Source organism: Lutra lutra, chromosome X, assembly GCF_902655055.1.
Source record: "Lutra lutra chromosome X, mLutLut1.2, whole genome shotgun sequence".
Taxonomy (NCBI): domain Eukaryota; kingdom Metazoa; phylum Chordata; class Mammalia; order Carnivora; family Mustelidae; genus Lutra; species Lutra lutra.
Window position 1 is genome coordinate 49,828,605 of NC_062296.1, and position 20,940 is coordinate 49,849,544.

The 20,940-nt window shown below is 36.5% G+C and overlaps 1 protein-coding gene across 3 annotated transcripts in view; it reads left to right on the plus strand.

The window, feature by feature from the left end:
* Window positions 1-20,940, plus strand: part of LOC125092250 (cationic amino acid transporter 3) — a 311,497-nt gene that overhangs the window by 91,155 nt on the left and 199,402 nt on the right. For all 3 annotated transcript variants that reach the window (XM_047716623.1, XM_047716624.1, XM_047716625.1), the window contains exons 10-11: window positions 14,751-14,805; window positions 17,800-17,895. In XM_047716623.1, the coding sequence (XP_047572579.1) occupies window positions 14,751-14,805; window positions 17,800-17,895 (151 nt within the window). The remainder of the gene's footprint in view (window positions 1-14,750; window positions 14,806-17,799; window positions 17,896-20,940) is intronic.

Sequence of the window (20,940 nt, forward strand, 5' to 3'; positions counted from 1 at the left end):
ATTTACTAAAGCTAACACTTAGAGCTTTAAGATTCTTTAAAATCAAGTTCAGGGGGCGCCTGGGTGGCTCAGTGGGTTAAGCCACTGCCTTCGGCTCAGGTCATGATCTCAGGGTCCTGGGATCGAGTCCCGCATCGGGCTCTCTGCTCAGCAGGGAGCCTGCTTCCCTCTCTCTCTCTCTCTCTCTCTCTGCCTGCCTGCCTCTCTGTCTACTTGTGATCTCTCTCTGTCAAATAAATAAATAAAATCTTTAAAAAAAATCAAGTTCAGTAATTTAGGAACTGTGTTCTCTGGTGCTCTCTGGTTCTGCTAGAATAGCTTTTCAGAATCCCCATTAAGAGAAGGAGGAGATGTAGCCACAATTCTCTAACATACCCATCTTGATTTGGAGAAGTTAGGTATTAATTTTAAGTAGTATGTCTGTGGAAGATTTTGTTTGAAAAAAGTGATTTGCTTGCTTACAGTTTGAAAGTGACTTGCATAGATCAATTTCATCTTGTATAGTTAGGGAAATGAACATTTAGAGAGATTTATACAATGGCACCTAGTTGGGATCCTGTATCTCTAGTCTTTAGGAATAGTCTTTCTCCAAAGGTCAGTAATGATGTTCCCTCCTTGATTCCTGATTTTGACTAATATGAGTCTTCTTTCTTCTTTTCTTGGCCAGTCTAGCTAAAGGTTTGTCAGTCTGTTGGGTCTTTTCAAAGCATTATTTTGGTTTTATTGGTTTTTCTCTATTTTTTTCAGGTATTTCATTTAATTCCCCCTGTAATCTCTGTGACTTTTCCCATTCATGCTTGCTTTAGACTTAGTTTGCTCTTTCTTTTCCATTTTCCTAACATGGAAGGTTGAGATCTTACTTCTCTTTTAATATTGTTATAGGTATAAAATTTTCCTTAACCATTGTTTTCTATCCCATAAATTTTGGTATGTTGTATTTTTGTGTTCACTCAGCTCAAGGTATTTTCTAATTTCTCTTGTGATTTATTCTTTGACCCATGGGTTATTTGGGAGTGTGTTGTTTAATTTACCCATAACTTCTTGATTTCTTTCTTTTTAAGATTTTATTTATTTATTTGACAGAGATCTCAAGTAGGCAGAGAGGCAGGTAGAGAGAGAGGAAGTGAAGCAGGCTCGCCACTGAGCAGAGAGCCCGATGCGGGGCTCAATCCCAGGACCCTGGGACCATGACCTGAGCCGAAGGCAGAGGCTTTAACCCACTGAGCCACCCAGGTGCCCCAACTTCTTGATTTCTAATTTAATTTCATGTCGGTGGAGAGCATACTTTCTATGACTTCACTTCTGTTAAATGTACTGAGGCTTTTTAATATGTTCTGTGCTGAAAAATGATCTATGTGTACTTGAGAAGAGGTTGTAGTCTACTATTATTGGATGGAATAGGATATAGATGTCTGTTAGGTTAGTGGGTATATAGTGCTGTTTAAGTCTTTTGTATCCTCTTTGATGCTCTGCCTCCTTGTCCTGCCTGTTATTGAAAGTGGGGTATTAAAATTCTCAGCTGTCATTATTATGTATCTTTTCATTCAGTTCTGTTCACTTTTGTTGATATATTTCAGGGGCTCTGTTGTTAGCTTTATATATGTTTTTGTTATATCTTAGTAATGGGTTAGCTATTTTATCATTTTAAAATATCCCTCTTTAGTAACGTTTTTCATCTTTAAGTCTATTTTGGGGGCATCTGGGTGGCTCAGGCAGTTAAGCGTCTGCCTTCGGCTCAGGTCATGATTCCAGGATTCTGGGATCGAGCCCCGCATTGGGCTCCTTGCTCAGCAGAAAGCCTGCTTCTCCCCTGCCTCCCACAACCCCTGCTTGTGCTTACTCTCTCCCTCTCTGTCTGTGCCAAATAAATTTTTTAAAAATCTTTAAAAAAATCTTTTAAAAAAGTCTATTTTGTCTGATATTAGTGTAGCTACTCTAGTGTTCTTATGGTTACTGTTTACATGGTATGTCTTTTTCCATCCTTTACTTTCAGCCTCTTTGGTATGTTTGAATTTAAGTGTGTTTTTTGTCAGGGCGCCTGGGTGGTGCAGTTGGTTAAGCAACCAACTCTTGGTGTCAGCTCATGTCATGATTTCAGGGTTGTGAGATTGCGCCCTGCCTCGGGCTCCATGCTCCGTGCACAGTCTGCATAATTTCTCTCTCCCTCCCGCTCTGCCCTCCACCCCCGCATGTGAGCTTTCTTTCTCAAATAAGTAAATATTAAAATAAAATAAAGTGTGTTTCATGTCAACAGCATCTAGCTGGATCTTTTTAAATAATCCAGTCTGAAAATCTCTGATGTTTGATTTTATTGTTAAATCCATTCAGCCTTTTAATGTTGATACTGTTGGATTTATATCTGACATTTTGCTTTTTGTCATGTCATGTCTCATGACTACCTATTCTCTCTTTTCCTCCTTTACTTCTTTCTTTTATCTAAGTGAATATCTTTTGAAAATTAATAAATGTATTTTTTCTTGTGGTGATGAATATATACAACATAAAATTTGCTTTTTTAATTATTCTAAATGTTTGATTCAGGGAGATTAATTACATTCCCAGTGTTCAACCATCATTACGATCATTTTCAAAAATGTTTTTCATCATCTCAAATAGAAATTCTGTAACTTTCTCTTTTTACTTTTTAAAGATTTTATTTATTTATTTGACACAGAGAGATCACAAGTAGGCAGAGAGGAAGCCAGAGAGAGGGGGAAGCAGGGTCCCTGCTGAGCAGAGAGCCCAATGCAGGGCTTGATCCCAGGACCCTGAGGTGGTGACCTGAGCTGAAGGCAGGCGCTTAACCGACTGAGATATCCAGGCACCCCTCTGTAACTTTTTCATAAAATTAATTTTTAATTTTTTTCTCACCGTAACACATACACTCCCCATTGTCCATCACCCAGCCTCCTCATCCTTCCTTCCTTCCAAAATTCTGTAACTTTTGAATGCTAACTCCCTATTTCTCCTTCCCCCTTCCCCAGTCCCTGATAATCTCTAATCTCTTTAATACCTGTATGAACAGGTATTAGATTAGATAATTCATGTAAGTGGAATCATATAATATTTGTCCTTTTGTGTCTGGCTTATTTCATTCAGGAGAGTATTTTCAAGGATCATCCATGTTGCAACATGTATGAGAACTTCATTTTTTTTTAACCAATAATTTATTTTATTGTGGTAAAATATACAGAACATAAAGTTTACTACCATTTTAACTATTTTTTAAAATATTTTATTTATTTGACAGAGAGAGGGACATCGAGAGAGGGAATACAAGCAGGGGGAGGGAGAGAGGGAGAATCAGGCCTCCTGCTGAGCAGGGAGCCCGATGTGGGGCTCCATCCCAGGACCCTGGCATCATGACCTGAGCCGAAGGCAGAGGCTTAACCCACTGAGCCACCCAGGCACCCCTGTTTAACAGTTTTTAAAATTACATATTCTTTGTGTTATTTTCCTTATGGTTGTTCTAGATCTTAACAGTATACATCTTCGGGGCTCTGCTCAGCAGGGAGCCTGCTTCCTCTTCTCTCTCTGCCTACCTGTGATCTCTGTCAAATAAATAAATAAAAATCTTTAAAAAACTACATCTTCATTTATTAGAAGTTACTTCATATTTATATTAACTTTCTACTGAGAGAAGTTTTACTTCTATATAACTCTTCCCTTTCTCTTTTTTTGCTATTATAATTATATGTTATGTCTACATATGTTTAAAAACTCAATAATACATGGTTATAATTACTGCTTTATATAATCTTATATATTTTAAAGAAGGCTAGAGAAAAAAGGAGAGCATAGTTCATTTATTCTGTAGATTTAAGTTACCATTTGATGTTATTTCCTTACTCTATAACTATTTCCACCTACTTCTTTGTGTTATCATAGTAAAAATATATTACTATACAATGTCCCAACAATTAAATTTTATAGATATTTATATAGTTGCTTTTTAAATAAGGAAGGAAATGAGAAGAAATATATAATCATATTGTCTTTTATAATTATCTAAATAATTAGTAACACTTTTTCCATATGAATTCACATTAATGTCTAGTGTCATTTGCTTTCAGCCTGAAGGATGTTCTTTTGTATTTCTTGTAAGGCAGATCAGCAAGAAATCTTCTCAGTTTTTGTTTATCTGGGAATGTATTTAGTCTTCTTTTGAAAAATAAGTTTCTCTAGATACAGGATTCTTAGTTGACAAGTTTTTTTCTCTTTAAGCACTTTAAATACGTCATCCCTGCTTTCTGGCACCCATTATCATGTGATGAAGAGTTAGCTGTTAATCTTGTTTCCTTTGAAATGATGAATTCTTTTTCTTTAACTGCTTTCAAGATTTTCTGTTTATCTTTGACTTGCAGTAATTGGAGCATATGTGTCTGGGTATGGATTTGTGTGTGCATGTGATCTTACTTGGAGCCCATTAAGCTTCTTGGATGTGTAGATTATTGTTTTCCCTCAAATTTGGGAAGTTTTCAACCATTATTTCTTTGAATATATTTTCTATTTCTTTCTCTTGCTTCTCTCCTTCTGGTACTCTCATGCATATGTTGTTGTGCTGAATGATGTCCGACACGTCTTTGAAGTTCTGTTCTTTTTTCCACTCTTTTTTCCCCCCTGTTTCTCAGATTTGTAAATTGCTATCAATCTATCTCCAAGTTTATATATTCTTATTTTGCCTGTTCAGATCTACTATTGAGCCTCTCTAGTGAATTTGTCACCTCAGTGATTGTACTTTTCAACTTCAGAATTTTCACTTGGTTCTTTTTTATAACTTCTGTGATTTAATTCTTATACTCTTATGCTCTATTTGCATCGTTGTTATCAGACCTTCCTTTACTTCTTTAAATATCGTTTCCTTTAGTTATTTAAACATATTTGATAGCTGCTTTTGAAGTATTTTTCTACCAACTGCAACAACTGGGACCTCTCAGAGGCAGTTTCTGTTGCCTTCCTTTTATTCTTTGTAAGTCACACTTTACTTTCTTATTGCATGTGTTACAATATTTTGTTGACAACTAGACATTTTGGATAATATCTTGCAGCAGGTCTAGATACCAGTTTCCCACCTTTATGGAACTTAACTGTTCTTTTAGTTTGGTCATGTATTTATTTGGTTATTTGACTGGACTAATTCTGTGAAGTTTATTTTTCTCACAGTGTGTGACCTCCAATGTTTCTGCTCAGGGTTTTCCCCCTTGTTTTTGTCTTTTTATGGCTTTCTAGGCTTCACCTCGCATCCACATAAGCCACTTGTTGGTCAAGGGTCGTGTTTAAGGTCACTTAGCTAGTTAGATATTCACCCTTTCCTGTTGGATGGGTATTTGTCTTAGAGGCTGTTTTTACAGTTTGGTGAATTTATTATTTTAACCCTGTGTTCAGCCAGGGGCCAGTAGCTAATAGGTTCTCTCTCTGATAGTGCCTGAGAGGGCAGCCTTGGGCATATGCACAGTCTCTCAGACCACCCAAATAAGAGTGCGTTTGGTTTTTTAAAACAGACATGTTTTTTAGAGCAGTTTTCAGTTTACAACACAATTGAGAGGAAGGTACAGAAATTTTCCACATACCCCCTGATTCTGCACTTTCATAGCTTCCCCACTAATTAACATTACTCACTAGAATGGTACATTTTTTACTAAGGATGAACTTACATTGACACATCGTAATCCCCCAACTCTGTAGTTTACCTCAGGATTCGCTCTTGCTGTTGTATATTCTACACATTTAGACAAATGTATAATGACATATATCTACCATTATAGCACTTTAATGTCAGATAGAATAGTTTCACTGGCCTAAAAATACTCTGTGTTCTGCTTCCTCCTTTCTCTTTTCCCAAACTCTATGAACCACTGATCTTTTCGGTCTCCGTAGTTTTGCCTTTTCTGGACTGTCACATAGTTGGAATCATACAGTATGTAACCTTTCAGATTGGCTTTTTTCCTTTGGTAATAATGATTTAAGTGTCCTCCTTGTATTTTCTTTTCTCTATAGCTCATTTATTTATTTATTTTAAAAAGATTTTATTTATTTTTGCAAGAGAGAGAGACCATGAGCCAGTGGGAGTGGGGGAGGAGCAGAGGGAGAAGCAGGCTCCTGTTGAGCAGGGAGCCCGATGTGGGACTCGATCCCAGGACCCTGAGATCATGACCTGAACCAAAGGTAGACGCTCAACTGACTGAGCCACCCAGGCACCCGATAGCTCATTTACTTTTAGTGCTGAATAATATTCTGGATGTACCATAGTTTATTTGTCCGTTTCCCTACTGAAGGACATCTTGATTGCTTCCAAGTTTTGTCAATTATGAATAAAGCTGCTATAAACATCCATGTGCAGATTTTTGTGTGGATGTAAGTTTTCCATTCCTTTTGATAAATACCAAGGAGTGTGATTGCTGGATCATATGGTAAGAGTATATTTAGTTTTATAAGGAACAACCAAACTGTCTTGCAAGGTAGCTGTACAATTTTGTATTCTCACCAGCAATGTATGAGAGCTCTATTACTCCATATTCTCACCACTGTTTTAGACTTAGTGTATTAGACTTGGGCCATTCTGATGGGTATGTATTGGTATTTAATTTTTGTTTTAATTTGCATTTCTCTCATGACATATGTGAACATTTTTTCATAGGCTTATTTGCCATCTGTACATCTTCCTTTGGTGAGGTATTTGTTAAAAACTTTGGACCATGTTTTAATTGGGTTGTTTGTTTTTTTTACTGTTGAGTTTTAAGAGATTTTGTTTGTGTATTTTGGATATCAGTCCTTTATCAGATGTGTCTTTTGCAAATGTTTTCTCTGAATCTGTGATTTGTCTTCTATGTCTCTTAATATTGTCTTTCACAAAGCAGAAGTTCTTAATTTTATTTTTATTTATTAAAGATTCTATTTTTAAGTTATTTCTGCACCCAACATGGGGCTCAAACTTACAACTCTGAGATCAAGAGTTGCATGCTCTACCAACTGAGCCAGCCAGGTATCCTAGAAGTTTTAACTTTTAATGAAATCTAGCTTATCAGTTATTTATTTCATGGATTGTTTCCATGGTGTTGTATCTAAAAAGGCATCACAGGGGCACCTGGGTGGATCACTTGGTAGAGCATGTGACTCTTGATTTTAGGGTGGTGAGTTGAAGCCCACATCAGGCATGGAGCCTACTTAAATAAATAAAAAATAAAATAAATGAATAAAAAGGCATCACAGTACCCAAGATCATCTAGGTTGGTTTTTTTTTAAGATTTTATTTATTTATTTGACAGACAGAGATCACAAGTGGGCAGAGAGGCAGGCAGAGAGAGAGGGAGGAAGCAGGCTCTCCGCTGAGCAGAGAGCCTGATGCAGGGCTCGATCCCAGGACCCTGAGATCATGACCTGAGCCGAAGGTAGAGGCTTTAACCCACTTAGCCACCCAGGTGCCCCGATCATCTAGGTTTTATCCTGTGTTATCTTCTAGAAGTTTTATAGTTTTGCACTGTGTTCCATTTTTTTTGAAGATTTTATTTATTTATTTGACAGAGAGAGACATAGTGAGAGAGGGAACACAAGCAGGGGGAGTGGGAGTGGAAGAGGGAGAAGCAGGCTTCCTGCTGAGCAGGGAGCCTGATGTGGAGTTCAATCCCAGGACCCTGGGGTCATGACCTGAGCTGAAGGCAGATGCTTAAAGACTGAGCCACCCAGGTGCCCTAGATTAGTTTTTTGTGTGTGTTAGTTTTGGCTGTTTGTATTTTTCAAGTAATTGGTCCATTTATTCTATGTTATCAAATTTGTGGGCATAGAGTTATTTATAGTATTTCTTTATTACTCTTTAAATTTTCATGGTATCTCTTGTGATGTCCCTTCTTTTATTTCTGAAATTAATCGTTTGTGTCCTTTCTTTTTTTCTTAGCCTGGCTAGAGGCTTATCAGTTTTATTGATTATTTCAAATACTAGTGGTTGGTTTAATTGATTTTCTGTTTTTTTTTTTTTTTTTTTTTTTTTAAGATTTACTTCTTTGAGGGAGCATGCATTCATGATCATGGGAGTGGAGGAAAGGGCACAGGGAGGGGGAGAGAAGCAGACTCCCTGCTGAGCATAGAGCCCAATTCAGGCCCATCCCAGGATGCTGAGCACAGAGCCCAACTCAGGCCGATCTCAGGATCCTGAGATCATGACCTAAGCTGAAATAAAGAGTCCACAGCTTAACAAACTGAGCCTCCCAGGCGTCCCTTGATTTTTCTCTGTTGATCTCTTTTGATTTCTTGTTTTAATTTTATGATTTCTGCTCTAATTTTTCTCATTCTGCTTTCTTGGATTTAATTTGCTTGTCTCTAGTTACTTAAGGTGGAAACTTAGATTATTGATTTTAGATTTTTTTCTTTTCTGATATATTTCAATGACAAATTTTTGTCTAAGCACTACTTTTGCTGCATCTCACACATTTTGATAAGTTGTGTGTTCATTTTCATTTAGTTCAAGATATTTTTGAACTTATTTTGAGATTTCTCCTTTGATCTATGTGTTATTTATAGAGGAGTATTGTTTGATCTCCACATATTTTGGGATTTTTCAGTTATCTTTCCATTATTTACTTCTATTTAATTCTACTGTGGTCTGAGAGCAGACATTCTGTGATTTCTGTACTTCTAAATTTGTTAAAGTGTGTTTTATGGCCTGGAATGTGGTTTAGCTTGGTGAATATTCCATATGAGTTTGAGAAGAATGTGTATTCTGCTGTTGTTGGATGTAGTAGTCTATAGATGTCTTTTATATCCAGTTGTTGAGTTCAGCTTTGTTCTTACTGATTTTTTTTTTTTGCCTTCTCTGTTTCTGAGAGGGAGGGAGTGTTGAAATATCCAACAGTGATAGTAGAGTCATCTATTTTTCCTTGCTGTTCTATCAGTTTTTGCCTCATAGGAATTGTTATGTCTTCCTGGAGATTTGACCCTTTTATCATTATGTTATGTTCTTCTTTATCCCTAATATTTTTCTTTACTCTGAATGCTGCTGTCTGAAATTAATATACCTACTCCTGCTTTCTTTGGATAGCATTAGCATGGTATATTTTTCTTCATCTATTTACCTTTAATCTCTGTGTATCTTTATATTTAAAGTGGATTTCTTACGGAAAACATACAGTTGGGGTGTATGTGTATAAAGAGATTTTATTTATTTATTTGACAGAGAGATAGAGCCAGAGAGCAGTAGTAGGGGGAGTACAGAGGGAGAGGAAGAAGCAGGCTCCCCACTGAGCAAGGAGTCCACCGTGGGGGTCCATCTCGGGTCACTGGGATCATGACCTGAGATGAAGGCAGATGACTTAACTGACTGAGCTACCCAGGCACCCATATTTAAATTCAGTTAGTTAACATACAGCATATTATTAGTTTCAGAGGTAGAGTTCAGTAATCCATCAGTCTTATATAATACCCAGTGCTCATTACATCATGTGCCCTCCTTAATGTCCATCACCCAGTTACCCCATCCCCCTACTCCTCCCTCCAGCAACCCTCAGTATGTTTCTTACGATTAAGAGTCTTACAGTTTGTCTCCCTCTCTGATTTCCTCTTTTTATTTTCCCCTCCCTTCCCTTTCCTGTTTTTTCCTGTTTTGTTTCTTAAATTCCACATATGAGTGAGGTCATATAATTGTCCTTCTTGATTGACTTATTTTGTTTAGCATAATATCCTCTAGTTCTATCCATGTTGTTGCAAGACAGTCTCTGTCTTTTAATTGGTGTATTTACCAATTGAAATTCAAGGTGATGATGATATAGTTGGATTAATATCTACCATATTCATTACTGTTTTCTGTTTGTTGCCCTTGTTTTTTTTTCCTGCTATCTTCCATTCCTTTTCTGACTTTTATCGCTTTATTTACTTTTTTTAAAAGATTTTATTTGTCAGAGAGGGAGAGGACTTTTTGTGGTTTTAGTTGAGTATTTTATGATTCCATTTTCCTTTCCTTTCTTAGCATAGAGGTTATACCTCTCTTTAAAATAGATTTTATTTATTTACTTTTAGAGAGAGAGGAGTGGGGAGAGGTGGGGCAGAGGGAGAAGGAGAAAGAAGATCTCCGGTAGACTTCATGCATAGCATGGAGCCCAAGGCTGGGCTTGCTCTCAAGACCTTGAGATCATGATCAAGAGTTGCCAAGATCAAGAGTTGGACACTTAATGGACTGAGCCACCCCAGGCACCCCTATAATACTTTTTAAAAAGATTTTATTTTAAAGTAATCTCTACACCCAATATGGGGCTGAAACTCAGAGCCCTTAAATCAAGAGTTGCATGGGGGTGCTTGGGTGGGTTAGTCAGTTAAGCATTGGACTCTTGATTTCAGCTCACGTCTTGATCTCAGGATTGTGACATCGAGCCCTGAGTTGATTCCTTGCTCAGTGGGGAGTCTGCTGGAGGTTCTGTCTCTTCCTCTCCCTCTGCCCCTCCCCCTGCTAGCATGCTCTCTCTCAAAATAAATAAATTTTTTTTCCTGAAGATTTTATTTATTTATCTGACAGAGGGAACACAAGCAGAGGGAGTGGCAGAAGAAGCAGACTCCCCGCGGAGCAGGCACCCCCCCCCTCCCCCCCTTGTGGGGGCTCATTCCCAGGACCCTGGGATCATGACTTGAGCAGAAGGCAGATGCTTAACGACTGAGCCACCCAGGTGCCCCAAAATAAATAAATCTTAAAAATAAAAACTGAGCGAGCCAGGCATCCCACTTTTTTTTTTTTTTTTTTTTTTTTTACTGTTTTAGTGACTGCCCTGGAGTTTACAGTGTACATTTACAGTTATTCCAAGTCCACTTTCAGATAACACTGTACCACTTTATGGGTAGTGTGAACACTTTGTCAGAATTCTTCAGAATTCCTCCTATGTATTTGTATCATTGCTGTCATTTATTTGTTTTACTTTAATAAGCCTGTACAATTGAATGCATTGTTGCTATTGTTTCAGATAAATTATTTTTTGTTAGATCAATTAAGAGTAAGAAAAATAAAAGTCGTCATTTTACTTTCACTTATTCCTCCTTTGATGCTTCTCCTTAATGTATGTAGAGCCAAATTTCTGACCTATATTCTTTCCCTTCTGTATAAAGAACTTCCGTTAACATTTCTTGCAAGGCCAGTCTTCCAGCAACAAATTCCCTCAGTTTTTGTTTATCTGAGAAAATCTTTATTTTTCCTTTACTTTTGAATGATATTTTCTTAGGGTTCAGAATTCTAGGTTGGTGGTATTTTTCTCTCAACACTTTAAATATTCATGGCTTCTGAGAAGTTGGGTGTAACTCTTATTTTTGTACTTTTATAGATAAGGTGTTTTTTTCCTCTAGCTTGTTTCAGGACTTTATCTTTGTTTTTCTGTAATTTGGTATGTGTAGTTGTAATTTTTTTTTGGTATTCATACTGCTTGGTATTCTCTGAGATTCCTGGATTTGTGGTTTGGTATCAGACATTAATTTGTGGGAATTCTGTCATTATTGTTTCAAATATTTCTTGTGTTTCTGTTTTTTCTCCTTCTTGTATTCCTATTATACTCACGTTATACCTTTGGTAGGTGTCCCATAATCCTTGGATATTCTGTTCTGTTTTTTTTTTCAGTCTTTCTTCTCTTTGCTTTCCTGTTTTTCAGGATTCTGCTGCTATATCCTCTACTCATAGATTGTTTCCTCAACCATGTCCAGTTTATTAAAAAGCCCATCAAAGACATTCTTCATGTTATTTACAGTCTTTTTTATTTCAAGCATTTCTTTTAGGTTATTTCTTAGGATTTCCATCTCTCTGCTTACATTGCCTGTGTGTCTTATTTTCAATTCCTGAACTGATAATTTTAATATCCTTACCATGACTGATTCCAGTCCTTGCTCTGTCTGTTCAAATTGTGTTTTTTTTTGCCTTTTCATATTCCTTGTAATTTTTTCTTGATAGCCTGACCTGTTATACTGGGTAAAAGGAACTGCTGTAAATAGGCCTTTAATAATACAGTGGTTAGGTGTTGGGAGTGGGTACAAGTTCTTTAGTCCTACATTTAGTTCTTAGTCTTTTGGTGAGTGTATGCCTTTGAACTGTGAACTTCACAAGTGTTTCTCAGGTTTTTTCTCCACACTTAGGTGCTATACCATGGGTACAGTAGTCTAGGGTTGAGTATTTCTCTTCCCCAGGTAAATTGGGCTCTGATAATACCCCAGGAGGTAGGCTGTCTAACTAGTTTCCCTTGAAGGCAGGCCTTGTTAAGAACAGATTTGTTCCTTATCATTAATTCCTGACAAAGCCCAAGAGGTTTTTCTCTGATATTTACTGTGGGAATCTTGAGCTTTTGGAGATAAATCTGACAATATGGTGGGTATGCCTCTAAGACTATGTTTTCGTAGAATTTTAAATTTTCAGACTTATTCACAATGAGCCTCCGGCAACCTGTCAACTACTCTTCGTAATTTCCTGCCTCCGCACTGGTTCCCTTGGCAGCTTCCGCTGGTGAGTCCCCCCTGTGGTAAGCCACAATTCCTTGTATTTTGCCTGTCCATCTCTCCAAGGAGGGTGGGCAGTAGTTTGCCCTTTGTCCTCTCCTCTCTTATGGATCCAAGGACAGTTGTTGATTTTTTAGTCTTTTCAGCTTTTTACTTGTTAGAATGAAGCATTGACTTCCCAAATTCCTTACGTGTAGAACTGAAAACTGGAAGTCTGATTTGATTTTTAAGCTTGGCTTTCTTACCATTACCTTGGATCAGAGTAGCTACGTTTTCAGTGTTTGGTAAGAGGTTCTGCTTAAGCCCTTTGAGTCACTTTGTCTCCAGATTCTTTGCTGATGTATCTGTGTGTGCTTTGAGGAATGCTTTCTAGTCTGCTCTGCATCTCTTTCTGATTCCTCCTGGGTGGGTGCAGCCTAGCAAACATGCATAGCCTTCTGTATCTCCAGGGGTGAGTGTGACCTCCCGGATTATTCTTCTTGGCTGCCTCTCCCTGGTTCTGTTAAAATTCTTGCTGGTCTGCTATTTTACTTGTTGATACTGTTATCACAGAGTTACCAACCCCCTCTTAATTGCTCACCACCAAGATCTCCCTTGTTTTTCACAGTGCCCTTAAGAACTTCTTGCTCCATTCCAAATAAGTCAGTCCTTTCAGGCAGAGACGCTGAGCTCTGTTTTCTTTCCTGCCTATTTCTCCCCTCTGGGGAGAATCATTGTGCCACACTACTGGAGTTGGTAGCAAGAGCATGGCTTGCTTCTCTTGGTGTAAGAGTGGTTGTTGGGGGAGATTGGAAGCCTCTGGTCTTCTTAGCATGCCCTCCTAGCATGGAACCTCTGCATAATGAGACAATCTGGGTGAAGATCATCAGGGTCCCAGTATTCTTGACCTGTCACACCCGAGGTAGAGCTTTTACCGTAAGAGTGAGAACTGGGTGGGGAAAGGAAGACCCCAGAATAGCAATTCCACAGCATAGGCCTGAGGAGGATAAGAGAGGCTGGCAGCCTGCCTGCTAGGTGAAACCATAGCCTAAGAGTCTAGGAGCTGGATCAAAAGGAAATTACTGGCTTCTTGACAGCACCCATCTGGGGTAGTTTTCATCACAGGGAGCTGGTGTGGATAGGAGCAGATTGGGACTCAAATGCTACGTCTCACTGTTCTCACTGAGATTTGGTTGTTGTTGTTGTTGTTGTTGTTTTAATAAATGTTTTTCCATTTGCCATCTGCCCTTGGGAAAATTTCCAAAGACTTTAACTGGTTGTTTGTTTTAATGATTTTTCCAGGCAAATGGTTGTTTCACTGGGGAGAGTGTCCAAGAGCTCCTTATACCATCATTGCAGAAGTTTCATCCTTACTGGTTATTTTAAAAACTGGAAGTAGGTTTGATATACCAAAGGAGACCTCTCTGAGATAGGGCTTAGAATCACTAGGCCGGTGTTATATCCTTGTTAGTGATCTGGAAACTCATTTGGTAATTCTGAGTCTTTTAGAGTTTTTTAAAAGTAATATTTCAAAGTAATGTCATCAATTTAGTTCTGTTCGCCAAAATTTTATTGACATCTTTTCTTGGAATACCAATTTTATGGTGAATAATCATTGTTTTGCTTTTTAGGTTTTAGGTTTTGAAACCCTGAGGCTCATGTTAATATACTGTTTATGGTTATCAGAATGTCCCATGAATAATATGGCTTGCTAATTAAAGCACAGACTGAAAATTAAATTTATCTACTTCCCAACCCCTCACTCTCATTTTCAGTACTAATCTAGGAAATATTAGAAATCACTTAACTGCTAAATTGGTTCATTCAGCTGCAAAATGAAACTAATAGTGCCTCACAAGGGTGTTGTGAAGCTTAATAAATATTGCTAAAGTGTTTGTTTCTGTGAAAACTCCTGTATTTGTTTTATTTTAAAAATACATTCGTATTTCTTAGACTTTAAAATGTGCTCATCGAGTAAGAGCTCATATATACATGTAAACTAGCTTTAAATGCAGAATAAATATATATAGTATATAGTATATTTGTATGCATAAAGCACTATATACTGTATATATCCAAATGGAAAAGAATAATAACATAGTGTTAATTTGTTGGCTCTACATCTGGAAGAATTTAGTTTTCTACCATTTGAAAAAATTGCTTTATATAATTGATATTCATGTATTAATTGGCTAATAATCTGTTATAGTGCAAATCAGAAAAGTTGGAATAAAATATAATTATACCATGTCTTCTTAGTGATACGTAATCTTAAAAACATAATTTGAAATGAATATGTATTCTTTTTCCTTTTTTAATGATAGCCAAAGCTATGATATTGGGAAGATGGATAAGAATTCTGTTGGGCCAGAAATGCTGGTAAGGATCATGTTAAATATTGTAGAAGTAGGTTGAAGAAATGTATTTTATGTTATTGTTATTAAACTATAATAGTCTGTTCCCACTTTGTGAGTAAAATTATTCTTTGGACACATCATTAATAGCTCAGTACATTAGTTTCTATAAAATTGATATAGTAGTATAATCTACCATGCAGGTAGATTCTTGTACCCAAGAGTTAATATATGGAAATTTTTGGAACAGTGTTTAGCTATGTAAATTTTAGATTTTATTATTGCATGTTAAAATTTTTAGTTTTTTCCCTAACAACCATATACAGTGTGTGCTTGGTATGGAAGTTCATTTTAATATTTAATCAAGTATGATTAGATTAGGTAAATAAATCTGATGTAAAAGTAATTTAGTGTATGTCATAGCAAAATGGAATTTTGTTTGAATAGCCTTTTTTTCTTCTTACCTTTACCGTATCTCTATCAAAATATAACTGAATACCTATATATATATAGCAATATGATAGATGGGGAATAACAGAGAAGTATAAAGCAGGACTTCTACCCTTAAAAAGCTTATGTTTGAAGGATAAAACTAATACAAGTGAATATAATGGAATATTATTGAGCCTTGAAACAGAAGGAAATTCTGGCATATTCTACAGTATAGATGAACCTTGAGGATATTATTCTAAGTGAAATAATCCATTCACAAAAAGACAAATACTGTATGATTCCACTTAAATGAGGTACCTTGAGTAGTCACATTTATAGAGACATAAGATAAACTGGTGGTTGCAGGAGTTTGGAGGAAGGAGAACATTGGGAGAGCTATTGTTTAATGGGCACAGAGTTTCAAATTTGGAAGATTATTAAGAGTTCTGGAGATATGTGATGGTAATGGTTGCATAACAGTGTGAATATACTTAATACTACTGAACCATGTACTTAAAATGACTAAGAATCAATTTTATGTGTATTTTAACACAATTAAAAATGATAAAAACATCATTATAGTGTCACATCATGGCATGTTATATGGGAATGAGAATAATAAAAGAGCTACAGTAATTGTAACAATATGGATGTTCTCACATATAATGTTGAGTAAACAAAATGACTTATAAATTAGTGCATACTGTATGACTTTAATAAATATAAATGCCAAAAGCAGGTAGAGCTAATATACATGGTGTTGGAAGACCAGTAATTGGTTACACTTGTTTGGAATAGTGTCTGAAGAGAGTCTTGAGATGAACCTTTTGCTGTTAATGCTCTATTTCTGATACCTGTGTTGTTAACCTACAGGTGTTCACTTTGTGAAAATTCAAAGCTGTGCTCTTGAGATTTTTGAGCTTTTTTGTATGTATTGTATACTTCATTTAAAGTTTTGAAAATAGATTTTAAAAACTAGTATAAGTGAAACAATTTGGGAAGAAGAACTGATTAACTGTGTGGTACAGTAAAGGAGAATGTCAAGGTTGGCTAAAGAAGTTGGTAGGTGGGCTAGGTAGGTAGGTAGAAGTAAGTTTCTTCTGGTAGGAAGGCCTTGAAAAGTAGATGGGATCTCTACAGGGAAAAAAAGGGAAAAGGGGATACCAGGCAAGGAATCTAGTTGAGGGGATTTCTAGAGGGGAAAGTAAGGATGGAAGACTACAGGAGTTAACTGTGTGATTAAAATGTAATATTCATATTGTGAACTATGGAGAGGTAAGATTATGAAGTTTATAGTTTCTCTTTCATGCTAGCAGTACTTTATTGAGGTATAATTTATATACACTAAATTACACAAATCTTAAGTGTACAGCCTGATGAATTTTAATATATCTAGGTAGTCTTGTAACAACCATGTAGATCAAGATACAGAAATTTCCATGATCCCCAAAAGTTCCCTTGGCCCTTTCTGGTTGATTGCCATTATACCCGCAAGATAAAACCACTATTCTGACTTCTGTGGCTGTAGATTATTTTTAGTTTTTCTTGAACTTTTTATAAATGGAATCATATAGTATCTACTGTTTTGTGTGTGGCTTCTTTTGCTTAACATAATGGTTTTGAGATTCATTCATTTTGTTACATCTTTCTGATTATTTGACCCTTTTACTATTACAAAATAGTTTTTCTCAGAGATGCCGTATTTACTGCATAAAAGTCCCCTGAGGAAGTTTCTAAGTTGAGAGTTGTTGCATAATAATAGTAATGATATTAAGTATATTGTATACATCTTATTTGATCATCTTAGTTTTTGAATTAAAAAAAACTCTGATATAGGACACCCTAAGTATCATTTCTCTAGATTTACAGAGCTCTAATATGTTAAGATTATCTTTGCCTGGTCCTACTGTCATTATATTTAGAGGCAGATTTTTCATTGAAATACAGCTCTTTCTTTCAAAATCCAAATCTGTAGTTAAATATATCAGTGCTGCCTAGAGTTACTCTCCTTACCAATTTAAACTTAACTGGAGAAACAGATTTAATTCAGCAATACATATTAATTTTAAAACTTAGCTGACTTGGGAGAAACCTTCTCTATAGGAAAGCATACCTGTTCTTACTAAAATGATGGTATATATATTCTTAGTCTAATTGGTTAATCTCAACTAGGCTGTAAAGTCTTTGAGAAAAGAATTATGTCTTTCTATTTATTTTTCTTGTTGGAGGCCTAATGTAATGCTGCCTATACAGTAGGTGGTAAGATGATTAAATTAAATAGTTCTGTTTGTTTTCCTTTATTTGTAGAGTGAGGATAATAAAGAAGTTTAATGCTAAAACACTGTTAGGAAAAATAATTATATTAACACAGTTGTATTAAATTTAAACTATTATAAAATTCTTAGACAATATTTGTTATAGGCAGCATAATGATGAGACATATCCCAAGACTGTGTGGTTACCTAAGGAAATGCTATTTCATAAAAATGACAAGTTTGAGAAGATGCCTGTCACTGTAAGTGCTAGTCAACTGTTGGCACTGCAATTTAACTCTCACCTGAGTGCTTTTTTCTATTTTTAATTATAGGCTAAAGTTCTGCGGTTATTAGCCACTGCTTATTTGGATTGGGATGACAGAGAATATTATGATAAGGCTCTCAGTGCTATAAACCTAGCAAATAAGGTATGAGCGGTTTCTACTTTTGCATATTAATGAATTTTTTTAGAGCTTTGATTCACATTTTGAAATCTAGTTTAGACATTTGCTTTAGTATTCCTGCTTCTTGTACTTAATTATTTGCTCTTTATTTTTTTATGATTTGCAGATCACATTATAATGGAAAATTAGAAGTAAAAAGGAAAATGGTGGTATTATTTATATGTAGTAAAAAATAAAGTATAATTAAGTTGCTTTGATTTAGTGGTAATTCATGGAAGATACCAGATAAAACAAAAATGCTTTTCTCACATTAAGAGCCCTACATATTTCTTTTTTTTTTTTTCAGGTGGTTGCCAGAGGGGTCGTAGGTAAGGGGATAGATGAAATAAAGGGGTTTAAGAAGTACAAACTTCCAGTAATAAGTCATGGAGGTGAAAAATATAGCATAGAGAATATAGATTGATTTATAATCAGTAAGATTGTAAAAATGTCCTCTGGTGATAGATGATGACTATACTTACTGTGGTGACTCCTGAGTAATGTATAGAATTGTGGAATCACTATGTTGTACATCTAAAACTAATATAACACTGTGTTAATTATACTTCAATAAAACAAACAAACAGAAACATCCTTGGGGTTTCTTTTAAGCCTCAGATTGTTTTGATCTGTTCTACTGCACAGAAAGGAAAAAATGAAATGTACCGCAACAACAGAATTATTTTAAATTGTCTTTTGCATGAAGTGGAAAGGGTTCTCTCAGCTGTTAGATTTTAGGATAAAGAAGTAAATAGTAATAAAATAGACATATAATGGGATTTTGTTTAAAAAGCATTAGCAGGGGCACCTGGGTGGTTCAGTTGGTTAAGTGTCCAACAGTTGATCTCAGCTTAGGTCTTCATCTCAGGGCCTTGAGTTCAAGCTCTGCATTGAACTTCACCCTCCACATTGAACTTCACCCTATGGAGCCTACTTAAAAAAAATCAATCAATAAACAAATAAATAAATAAACAAACAAAAAACATTAGTGGTTCATTTTCAGCTCATGTTCATACATACATTCACACATATATGCCTCCGCCCTCCTAGACAAAGAATATTGATAGTCAGGGTGATAACCATTTAAAAAGAGATTTAGGAGTGTCTGGCTGGCTCCGTGGGTAGAGCTGTGACTATTGGACTTGAGGTTGTGAGTTTGAGCCCCCATGTTGGGTATTTATTGGACACACAAGAGACACAGCAAGGGAGAGAACACAAGCAGGGCGAGTGGGAGAGGGAGAAGCAGGCTTCCCGCCGAGTAGGGAGACTGATGCAGGGCTCGGTTCCAGGATCCTGAGATTTTGACCTGAGCCGAAGGCAGACACTTAATGACTGAGCGACCTAGGTGCCCCCAAAATAATAAATCTTTAAATAAAAAATAAAAAGATTCATTTAGGATCAATGTATTTTACTTATTAATAAGGCAAATAATTATACTGATACTTTTTTTCAGTTTTAATTTAAATTCCAGTCAGCATAGCATACAGTGTAATATTAGTTTCAAGCATATAATACAGTGATTCAGCACTTCTATACAACACCTGGTGCTCATCACAATTAATACTCCTTAGTCCCTATCACCTATTTAACCCATCTCCCCAGCCACCTCCCCCTTGGTAACCATCAGTTTGTTCTCTATATTTAAGAGTCTCTTTCTTGGTTTCCCCCTCTTTTTACCCTTCTGCTCATTTGTATTCTTTCTTAAATTCCACGTATTAGTGAAATCATATAGTATTTCTCTTTCTGTAACTTAGCATAATACCCTGTAGCTCTATCCACATCATTATAAATGGCAAGTTTTCATTCTTTTGTATGGCTGAGTAGTACTCCAGTGTGTGTGTGTGTGTCTGTGTGTATGTGTGTCTGTGCGTATACCACATCTTCTTTATCCATACATCAATCGATGGACACTTGGTCTATTTCAATATCTGGGGTATGGTAAGTAATGCTGTTAAACATAAGTGTGCATATATCCCTTCAAATTAGTATTTTCTATTCTTTGGGTAAATACCCAGTAGTGCAGTTCCTGGATCCTAAGGTAGTTCTAGTTTTAACATTTTGAGGAACTTCCATACTGCTTTCCAGAGTGGCTATACAAGTTTGCATTCCCACCAACAGTGCATGAGGGTTCCCCTTTCTCCACATCCTTACCAGCACTCGTTGTTTCTTGTGTTGTTGATTTTAGCTATTCTGACTGGTGTGAGTTGGTATCTCACTGTAGTTTTGATTTACATTTCTGTGATAATGAGTGATGTTGAGCATCTTTTCGTGTGTCTGTTGCCGGTCTATATGTCTTCTTTGGAGAAATGTCTGTCCATATCCTCTGCCCATTTTTTAATTGTATTATTTATTTTATTTTTGGGGTGTTGACTTTTTTTTTTCTTTTAAAGATTTTATTTGTTTATTTGACAGAGAGAGATCACAAGTAGACAGAGAGGCAGGCAGAGAGAGAGAGAGAGAGGGAAGCAGGCTCCCTGCCGAGCAGAGAGCCCAATGCGGGACTCGATCCCAGGACCCTGAGATCATGACCCGAGCCGAAGGCAGCGGCTTACCCCACTGAGCCACCCAGGCGCCCCCGGTGTTGACTTTTATAAGATACGTCATTTGCAAATATTTTCTCCCATTCTGTAGATTGCTTTTTAGTTCAGTTAGAGGTTTCCTTTACTCTACAGAAGCTTTTTATTTTGATGAAGTCCCAATAGTTTATTTTTGCTTTCATTTCCCTTGCCTCAGGAGACATAACTAAAAAGAAGTTGCTGTCGCTGATTCAGAGAGGTTGCTGCCTGTGTCTGTCCTCCTCTAGGATTGTTACGGTTTCTTGTCTCACATTTAGGTCTTTCATCCACTTGAATTTATTTTCGTGTATGGTGTAAAAAAGTGGTCCAGTTTCATTCTTTTGCATGTGTATGTCCAGGTTTCCCAACCATTTGTTGAAGAGACGGTCTTTTTTCCATTTGATATTCTTTCCTGCTTTGTTGAAGTTTAATTGACCGTAGAGGTGTAGGTTCATTTCTGTTTTTTTTGTTGTTG